Source organism: Rhinoderma darwinii, unplaced genomic scaffold (assembly GCF_050947455.1).
Source record: "Rhinoderma darwinii isolate aRhiDar2 unplaced genomic scaffold, aRhiDar2.hap1 Scaffold_1585, whole genome shotgun sequence".
Lineage (NCBI taxonomy): Eukaryota > Metazoa > Chordata > Amphibia > Anura > Rhinodermatidae > Rhinoderma > Rhinoderma darwinii.
The window spans coordinates 248,063-258,970 of record NW_027461988.1 but is presented as its reverse complement, the minus strand read 5'-3'; the positions used below and the strand labels follow the sequence as shown (position 1 = coordinate 258,970).

General features: G+C 48.3%; 1 protein-coding gene across 1 annotated transcript in view; it reads left to right on the top strand.

Annotated features, from left to right (window-relative positions):
- Positions 1-1,679: 1,679 nt before the first annotated feature.
- LOC142699457 (neurobeachin-like protein 2) overlaps positions 1,680-10,908 on the top strand; it is a 112,324-nt gene continuing 103,095 nt past the window's right edge. Inside the window, 2 exon segments of the mRNA XM_075848045.1 lie at positions 1,680-1,813; positions 1,816-1,898. Of these exon segments, the coding sequence (XP_075704160.1) occupies positions 1,780-1,813; positions 1,816-1,898 (117 nt within the window). The 5' untranslated portion in view covers positions 1,680-1,779.

Sequence of the window (10,908 nt, the reverse complement as noted above, 5' to 3'; positions counted from 1 at the left end):
CAGGAGCGTGCGAGGTACCAAACGAAAAGCAGAAGAGTAGTCGGTAAGCCAGGGTCTGTATGGAGCAGGATCAAAAATAGCAGGAGCTGTAGCTGGGCCAGGAACCACAAGGAAAGAAACAAAAGCAATAACAAGCACCGAGGGACAGGAAGTGCAGGCTTAAATAGACCGAGGGCGGGAGCTAGCTGAGTCTGGCCAGGTTACGATAGGCTCTCCCACTCCTAAGCCTGCCAGCCTGAATGGTGGAAGCAGGAGTCAGTCTCAGGGATGTATTCTCAGGTGCTGACTGATTAGTTCTGGGAGTTAACCCCGCTGTGCCTGGCAGATCCTTTACATATATCCTGTATTATACTCCAGAGCTGCACTCACTATTCTGCTGGTGGAGTCACTGTGTACATACATTACATTACTTATCCTGTTCTGATCCTGAGTTACATCCTGTATTATACTCCAGAGCTGCACTCACTATTCTGCGGGTGGAGTCACTGTGTACATACATTACTTGTCCTGTACTGATCCTGAGTTATATCCTGTATTATACTCCAGAGCTGCACTCACTATTCTGCTGGTGGTTGCTGTGTACATACATTACATTACTTATCCTGTACTGATCCTGAGTTATATCCTGTATTATACTCCAGAGCTGCACTGACTATTCTGCTGGTGGAGTCACTGTGTACATACATTACATTACTTATCCTGTACTGATCCTGAGTTACATCCTGTATTATACTCCAGAGCTGCACTCACTATTCTGCTGGTGGAGTCACTGTGTACATACATTACATTACTTATCCTGTTCTGATCCTGAGTTACATCCTGTATTATACTCCAGAGCTGCACTCACTATTCTGCGGGTGGAGTCACTGTGTACATACATTACTTGTCCTGTACTGATCCTGAGTTATATCCTGTATTATACTCCAGAGCTGCACTCACTATTCTGCTGGTGGAGTCACTGTGTACATACATTACATTACTTATCCTGTACTGATCCTGAGTTACATCCTGTATTATTCTCCAGAGCTGCACTCACTATTCTGCTGGTGGAGTCACTGTGTACATACATTACATTACTTATCCTGTACTGATCCTGAGTTACATCCTGTATTATACTCCAGAGCTGCACTCACTATTCTGCTGGTGGAGTCACTGTGTACATACATACATTACATACCCTGTACTGATCCTGAGTTACATCCTGTATTATACTCCAGAGCTGCGCTCACTATTCTGCTGGTGAAGTCACTGTGTACATGACATTACTTTTTCTATTATATTATACTGTAAAATTATCATTATGATTAATAATAGTATTTTAGGTTTTTGTTATTATTACTATTTATATTATTAGGAATTATTATAGTATTATTATATTATTATTCGATTATTACTGTTATTATTTATATTATTATTTTGTTATTATTATTATTTATATTATTATTATTTCTATTTTTATTATTATTATTATTATTATTTATCTTATTATCAACATTATTATTATTTTTATTATTATTTCTATTATTATTATTATTATTATTATTATTATTATTATTATTATTATTATTATTATTATTATTATATCCGTGTTCGGTTTCACTGTTTGATGTCCTCGGCGCTCGGGTTGCAGTACCAGCAGTGGCCGGGGTGTCGCTCTGCCACCAGACTGGACGCGGCAGGGGAGGAGGTGGAGTGAACTTAGCACCTCGCCGTGTGTGGAGCCTCACACCTCCCCGGGGACGGAGCTTCAGATCCTCCCCGCACCTGCCATGGGGAGACATGGAGCCTGAGCCGGCATGGAAGAGCAGGGGACCCCAGGAAATGAACTAGAGGCGAGTACAGGAAGGATGGCGTCTAAGGAGAAGCTGTATGAGCTGTGGCTCCTGTACTTCACCAAGGTGAGTGTGTGTGGCCCCTGGGGGCCCTGCATGACACATAGAAGCACAGAGAGGAGGGGGCAGGGGCTGCATCATTCACCTGTGCTGGAGGGAGGTAACAAAGGGGCGCATGTAAGTGGGGGGCGGCTCCCCTCATTCTCAGGTGTGGGAGAGACAGGAAGTGTCAGGTGTGGGGGTCCCTGCAGCCCCCCAACATTAGAAGAACTTCTCCCAGCAATGGCTCAGGAGTATGCTTCAGTGTGGGGCTAAATATCCGGGGTCCCCCGGCTGTGACCCCCAAAACTCTGCCGACACCTGCCTGATATGTGCACCCCTAGAATATCCGCCCATGTGAACCCCTAGAATATCCCCCCGCGTGAACCCCCTGGAATTCTGCCCTCCACCTGATGGACCCCTGGAGCTGTGAGGGGGGATGTTCTGCTATTTACTACGTTCTGTGTGTTATGAGGGGGGGGGGGGCGGGCTCCCCTTATTCCCCCCTCTGTTTCCCCCTTTAATGCTCTTTGCTGTTTTGCTTATTGTGGGGATCCCCAGCTCTGCCCCCCCAGATTCTGCTGCTCCACCGGGTATTGGGGGGACATTTCAGAAGCAGCCCCCTCCCCTGGACTGACATAGGGGGGCACTTACTCTTTGTTCTCATATCGGCTTTGACTGTGGTAAGAGCGGAGTTAACCCCTTCATGACTGTGCTGGGGTAAAGCCGCACGTATAGGCTGGGGGTGTCAGGGTAACCCCAGTGTTTGTTATTCCGGGGGAGGGGAGTATTGGTCACCTCATTGTACCTTTCTTGGTGTTGTTGTGTCCGGGTCCTGGCAGGATATCGGGGGTATACAGCGCTGTATATACAGGTATAATTATTTAGAGGGGGGTGTCGCCAGCTGTGTGGCGCTGGTCATGTGACTGCGGTTTATAGTCCGGTAATATATGACGCCCGGGGTCAGTCAGGAGCCTGATTATTGTTACTAAATGTCATAATTAACCGAGAGGTGAGTGGATTCCTCAGCAGCTACGCCTGTCACTTCTATGTAAATATATAATGTATAGACCCGGGGCAGCTCAACAAGTACCGCATATACAGCAGCCACCTATATACCTGCGGTGTAGATAACAGTCCCGTATATACCTGCGGTGTAGATAACGGTCCCGTATATACTTGCCACATAGGTAACGGTCCCATATATACCTGCCGCATAGGTAACGGTCCCGTATATACCTGCCGCATAGGTAACGGTCCCGTATATACCTGTCGCATAGGTAACGGTCCCGTATATACCTGCCGCATAGGTAACGGTCCCGTATATACCTGCCGCGTAGGTAACGGTCCCGTATATACCTGCCGCGTAGGTAACGGTCCCGTATATACCTGCCGCGTAGGTAACGGTCCCGTATATACCTGCCGCGTAGGTAACGGTCCCGTATATACCTGCCGCGTAGGTAACGGTCCCGTATATACCTGCCGCGTCGGTAACGGTCCCGTATATACCTGCCGCGTCGGTAACGGTCCCGTATATACCTGCCGCGTCGGTAACGGTCCCGTATATACCTGCCGCGTAGGTAACGGTCCCGTATATACCTGCCGCGTAGGTAACGGTCCCGTATATACCTGCCGCGTAGGTAACGGTCCCGTATATACCTGCCGCGTAGGTAACGGTCCCGTATATACCTGCCGCGTAGGTAACGGTCCCGTATATACCTGCCGCGTAGGTAACGGTCCCGTATATACCTGCCGCGTAGGTAACGGTCCCGTATATACCTGCCGCGTAGGTAACGCGCCCGTATATACCTGCCGCGTAGGTAACGCGCCCGTATATACCTGCCGCGTAGGTAACGCGCCCGTATATACCTGGCGCATTGGTAACGCTCCCGTATATACCTGCGGCGTAGATAACGCTCCCGTATATACCTGCGGCGTAGATAATTCTTCTGTATATACCTGCCGCGTAGGTAACGGTCCCGTATATACATGCCGCGTAGGTAACGCGCCCGTATATACCTGCCGCATTGGTAACGCTCCCGTATATACCTGCGGCGTAGATAACGCTCCCGTATATACCTGCGGTGTAGATAATTCTTCTGTATATACCTGCCGTGTAGGTAACGGTCCCGTAGACTCCAGACATGTTTTTTTAATGTCACCTATATGCCAGTGATGTATATGACTTTACCATGTGAATATAACTTGTACCCTGGTAATTTATATAGGGGCTCATATAAACGAGTCATGCATGTATTGAATATGTAGGCTTTGGTCTGATTTATAATTCTCATACAGACTCCAGTCACGTATAGAATGGTCGCCTGCGTGCCGGTCACGTATATAATGGTCGCCTGCGTGCCAGTCACGTATATAATGGTCGCCTGCGTGCCAGTCACGTATATAATGGTCGCCTGCGTGCTAGTCGTGTATATAATGGTCGCCTGCGTGCCAGTCGTGTATATAATGGTCGCCTGCGTGCCAGTCGCGTATATAATGGTCGCCTGCGTGCCAGTCGCGTATATAATGGTCGCCTGCGTGCCAGTCGCGTATATAATGGTCGCCTGCCTGCCAGTCGCGTATATAATGGTCGCCTGCGTGCCAGTCACGTATATAATGGTCGCCTGCGTGCCAGTCACGTATATAATGGTCGCCTGCGTGCCAGTCATGTATATAATGGTCGCCTGCGTGCCAGTCATGTATATAATGGTCGCCTGCGTGCCAGTCATGTATATAATGGTCGCCTGCGTGCCAGTCACGTATATAATGGTCGCCTGCGTGCCAGTCACGTATATAATGGTCGCCTGCGTGCCAGTCGCGTATATAATGGTCGCCTGCGTGCCAGTCGTGTATATAATGGTCGCCTGCGTGCCAGTCGCGTATATAATGGTCGCCTGCGTGCCAGTCGCGTATATAATGGTCGCCTGCGTGCCAGTCGCGTATATAATGGTCGCCTGCGTGCCAGTCGTGTATATAATGGTCGCCTGCGTGCCAGTCGTGTATATAATGGTCGCCTGCGTGCCAGTCGTGTATATAATGGTCGCCTGCGTGCCAGTCGCGTATATAATGGTCGCCTGCCTGCCAGTCGCGTATATAATGGTCGCCTGCCTGCCAGTCATGTATATAATGGTCGCCTGCGTGCCAGTCATGTATATAATGGTCGCCTGCGTGCCAGTCGTGTATATAATAGTCACTTATATAAAAGGATGACATATACACCAGAGCGTTTGTACTGCACAATAGTCCAGGTGATGTAGAGTGGACACAAGAGCTCGCAGTCTGTTTAGCTGCTCAGGACTATTCCAGGTTCGGCTTCGTTCTCGGGAGACGCTGAGGCGGCAGCGAGTTCATGGAGATTGGTCAAATTCTGTTTATACATTGATGTGTGACCTCATAACGTAAGAGCGGGGGGGGGGGGGGGTCACTTCCTGCGTTCAGCGCCCCCCCCCCTCTCATTAGTTTTCTCTGGAACAACCTGCAGTGAACGTCCAATAGACCGGCACGCCCGGGTGTTCCGTTTATTAGCTGCCGCCCCTTTGTTTGCAGAAAATGACTGACACCAGAGAACAATAGCTTGCACACTGTTAATCCAGTCGACTCCTATTCGTGTCATCCGCTGCTATGTGGAAACCAGAATTTTGGCCTGACGGTGATTGGTTTGCGCCCCCGCCTGCACCCCCCCTCCCCCCCTGGGTCATCCTCTCCCTCAGATGATTGGCTGATCTTCTCTTTTCTTCTATAATGGAGCTGACCGGTGCCGGATTATCAAACATTCTGGATTATCAGATGATCCTTCAGCCTCGCCGCTGCGATTAATGTTTGTTCTGGATCTTCCGCTGCGATTAATGTTTGTTGCACTGATGCCGGATTATCAGAATTTCTGGACTATTAAACGACGGATTAAAGGAATATTACGGTTCACATTTATCTCTCCAGCTTCACAGTCCGGATGTGATACCTGGGACGTCTGTCATTGTGGGGGGGCTGGGGTTGGCCAGTGAGGGGGGGGCTGGTGTTGGCCAGTGCGGGGGGGGGGCTGGAGTTGGCCAGTGCGGGGGGGGGGCTGGGGTTGGCCACCGTTGGATCCTCTTGTCGCCCATCATGCTGGATTATCGGATCCTGTTAACCCTTGGATGCACTACCAGTGTCCCCAGGATTTCTGCTTTCTGTCCACCACTATGTAGCCAGGTGTCCAGGATTGAGGTCTGAGCTGTGGCCCCCGGGGTGCAGCTGATCGCAGGGCAGAGTCAGGACAGGATAAGATAAGGGTTTGGGCTTGTTTCGGCAGGTCTGTGTGTGACTCATGGGCTCGCCTACATTTTCTATAGATTCTTGCAGCATTTTACAGCCGGGACTCTTCCTGTACCAATCTGCAAGTGACTCGCATAGCCATCGATCCGGCCGCCTACCATTAATTCCAGCACTGTCCCTTTAATTGTTTTTTCGTAGTTCCATAAACATAATGGGATTCATTCAAGGGGTTAACGGGTACGATTAATCAATGTAGAATCAAAGTCCTGTCATTTACTAACATACCTTGTCTTTTAACTCCTTACTATTTTTAAGATCTCTGCTTTCTGTCAGCAAATAGGAACATCAGGGAGATTCTGGAAAGTGTTGGACGAAGCACAGCAAAAATTTATTTTATCCCCCCCCCCCTTTATATAGGACACCCCCCCCAAACTACAGCACTTAAATCATAAATAATGCATATGACACTCAAAATGAATAGACCCCCTAATCTAGTACTGAACCCGGACCAGACCCCTAAACTAATACAGACTCCAGACCAGACCCCTAAACTAATACAGACCCCAGACCAGACCCCTAAACTAATACAGACCCCAGACCAGACCCCTAAACTAATACAGACCTCAGACCAGACCCCTAAACTAATACAGACCCCAGACCAGACCCCTAAACTAATACAGACCCCAGACCAGACCCCTAAACTAATACAGACCCCAGACCAGACCCCTAAACTAATACAGACCCCAGACCAGACCCCTAAACTAATACAGACACCAGACCAGATCCCTAAACTAATACAGACTCCAGACCAGACCCCTAATGTAATACAGACCCCAGACCAGACACCTAAACTAATACAGACCCCGGATCAGACCCCAAAACTAATACAGACCCCAGACCAGACCACTAATCTAATACAGACCCCAGACCAGACCCTTAAACTAATACAGACCCCAGACCAGATCCCTAAACTAATACAGACCCCAGACCAGACCACTAAACTAATACAGACCCCAGACCAGACCCCTAAACTAATACAGACACCAGACCCCTAAACTAATACAGACACCAGACCAGACCCCTAAACTAATACAGACCCCAGACCAGACCCCTAAACTAATACAGACCCCGGATCAGACCCCAAAACTAATACAGACCCCAGACCAGACCACTAAACTAATACAGACACCAGACCAGACCCCTAAACTAATACAGACCCAAGACCAGACCCCTAAACTAATACAGACACCAGACCCCTAAACTAATACAGACCCCAGACCAGACCCCTAAACTAATACAGACCCCGGATCAGACCCCAAAACTAATACAGACCCCAGACCAGACCACTAAACTAATACAGACACCAGACCAGACCCCTAAACTAATACAGACCCAAGACCAGACCGCTAAACTAATACAGACCCCAGACCAGACACCTAAACTAATACAGACCCCAGACCAGACCCCTAAACTAATACAGACCCCAGACCAGACCCCTAAACTAATACAGACCCCAGACCAGACCCCTAAACTAATACAGACTCCAGACCAGATCCCTAAACTAATACAGACCCCAGACCAGACCCCTAAACTATTACAGACTCCAGACCAGAGCCCTAAACTAATACAGACCCCAGACCAGAGCCCTAAACTAATACAGACCCCAGACCAGACCCCAAAACTAATACAGACCCCTAAACTAATACAGACCCCAGACCGGACACCCTAAACTAATAGACACCAGACCCCTAAACTAATACAGACCCCGGACAGAGCAGTAGATTGCTGGATCGGGGAGAGATGAGTACGCTGTATCACTCGGGAGATCTCCCCTTTTTTCGGCAGAGTTGGTAAGTATGTTTATATCCAGAAGCTGAAAACCTGTCCAACCCATTACTTCACAGCTGAGAGTTTGCTACATTTGTATCCAGATACATTTACCTGCACTGAAACATTGTAACAAACAGAACAGGAGAGAGGTTTGTGCTGCTGCTGTGTTTAGCTCACAGAGGATTGTCTAGTCTGGATACAATTGTAACAAACCCTCAGTTATGAAGTATTGGGTTGGACGGGTTTTCAGCCTTTGTAATGTAAACAAGAATGTTCCATTTCACTGAAAGCAAGCAGAGATCTTGAAAATGGAGAGGAATTTGCAGAACATGTCATTACACAATGTCTGGCATAAATGCGGTCGTTGGATGGAGAGCTCGGCTTCACGTTATTATGGCGTTTTGCGTGTAATAACCTCCAGTTTGGCGTTTAGCGGTGGATGGCGATTTTTTTTGACGCTTTATTTCCGCCTTCTTTGTGCTGCTTGGGTCCCGGGGCAGACAGAGGTTCTTGTACTTTGGCTGCAGAATGAATTTCTGTGACGACACAAATCAAACAATCCTGTGTATACAGAGGCAGCGGCCCCAGCGCAGGAAAGAGGCGGCACTGGTTCCTGCCGCAGGTGTGGGTGTGCTCCCCGCCGCCAGCTCTGGTCTACCATATACCGGGCACCAGCAACGTGGGTGGGCAAGACATGCTGAGACTTGTAGTTCCCTCACAGCTGTAATCTGCAATGGAGGCAGCACCGAAAATCCTGCGCCTCATGTTTGACTTGTGGCAGCCGCGCGCCCCTGTGCTGGGTGATTAACGTGCGCGTTTATTGTGGAGGAAGGGGTCTGTAAAAGGCAAACCGACCCTTCATCCTGGTACTACCCCCCCTGGTGGGGTACGCCGAGCTGCAGGAGGCGGGGCCACAGACTGCGGAATGAACAGATCCGTTTGTTACAATGTTGCAGCTTTTTGGCCACACCCTTTTCTTTACTGACATTTACAGGTTTATTCAGAACGTGCGGTTAATTTTGCGGCAATAAAACCGCTATTTGTCCGCACGTCTGAATAAACCCTACGGGAGGAATGGTGCCGCGGGCTAGTATCTATGGCGCCAGGGTTGCCAACCGTCCGTGGACGTTGGCCACTTTGTGCAATAGAAAATTGAGGCGTCTGTGATTGTTTTGAAGATGGAGCCCCCCACATTCTCCATGAAGCCGACAGTCTGGTATTATATCGGTGACTTTGTGCGGTGTTGGATACGCCGCGTCTCATCCGCTCCTCGTCTCCCTGTGATACTGCGGCCCCGGTGGAATGCGCGGTCCCCCACCCCGGGAACAGATGTGCCGCCGCGTCTTGTCACTTCTTGTCTGGAATGAGGAGGAAGTTGAAGGTTTGCGCATTGACGGAGGATCCCGGCCTCATAAATACCCCAAATATTCACCGACACCTCCATAATGCGCGAGGAGACGATGGGAGCGCGGCCAGTCACAGCGCAGGATCACGGGGAATAGTCACAATTATATTCAGTGCCCGCAATTACACTGACTGCATGATAGGATTAGATACAGGGCTCAGCAGACAGTATCACACATGATAGGATTAGATACAGGGCTCAGCAGACAGTATCACACATGATAGGATTAGATACAGTGGCTCAGCAGGCAGTATCACACATGATAGGATTAGATACATCTCAGCAGGCAGTATCACACGATAGGATTAGATACACAGCTCAGCAGACAGTATCACACATGATAGGATTAGATACACAGCTCAGCAGACAGTATCACACAAAAATCGGATTAGATACACAGCTCAGCAGACAGTATCACACATGATAGGATTGGATACACGGCTCAGCACACAGTCACACATGATAGGATTAGATACACAGCTCAGCAGACAGTATCACACATGATAGGATTAGATACACAGCTCAGCAGACAGTATCACACATGATAGGATTAGATACACAGCTCAGCAGACAGTATCACACATGATAGGATTAGATACAGCAGCTCTGCAGACAGTATCACACATGATAGGATTAGATACACAGCTCCGCAGACAGTATCACACATGATAGGATTAGATACACAGCTCAGCAGACAGTATCACACATGATAGGATTAGATACACAGCTCAGCAGACAGTATCACACATGATAGGATTAGATACAGTGGCTCAGCAGACAGTATCACACATGATAGGATTAGATACACAGCTCAGCAGACAGTATCACACATGATAGACTTAGATACACAGCTCAGCAGACAGTATCACACATGATAGGATTAGATACAGTGGCTCAGCAGACAGTATCACACATGATAGGATTAGATACAGTGGCTCAGCAGACAGTATCACACATGATAGGATTAGATACACAGCTCAGCAGACAGTATCACACATGATAGGATTAGATACACAGCTCATCAGACAGTATCACACATGATAGGATTAGATACACAGCTCCGCAGACAGTATCACACATGATAGGATTAGATACACCAGAGAGTATCACACATGATAGGATTAGATACACAGCTCCGCAGACAGTATCACACATGATAGGATTAGATACACAGCTCAGCAGACAGTATCACACATGATAGGATTAGATACACAGCTCAGCAGACAGTATCACACATGATAGGATTAGATACACAGCTCAGCAGACAGTATCACACATGATAGGATTAGATACACAGCTCAGCAGACAGTATCACACATGATAGACTTAGATACACAGCTCAGCAGACAGTATCACACATGATAGGATTAGATACAGTGGCTCAGCAGACAGTATCACACATGATAGGATTAGATACAGTGGCTCAGCAGACAGTATCACACATGATAGGATTAGATACACAGCTCAGCAGACAGTATCACACATGATAGGATTAGATACACAGCTCATCAGACAGTATCACACATGATAGGATTAGATACACAGCTCCGC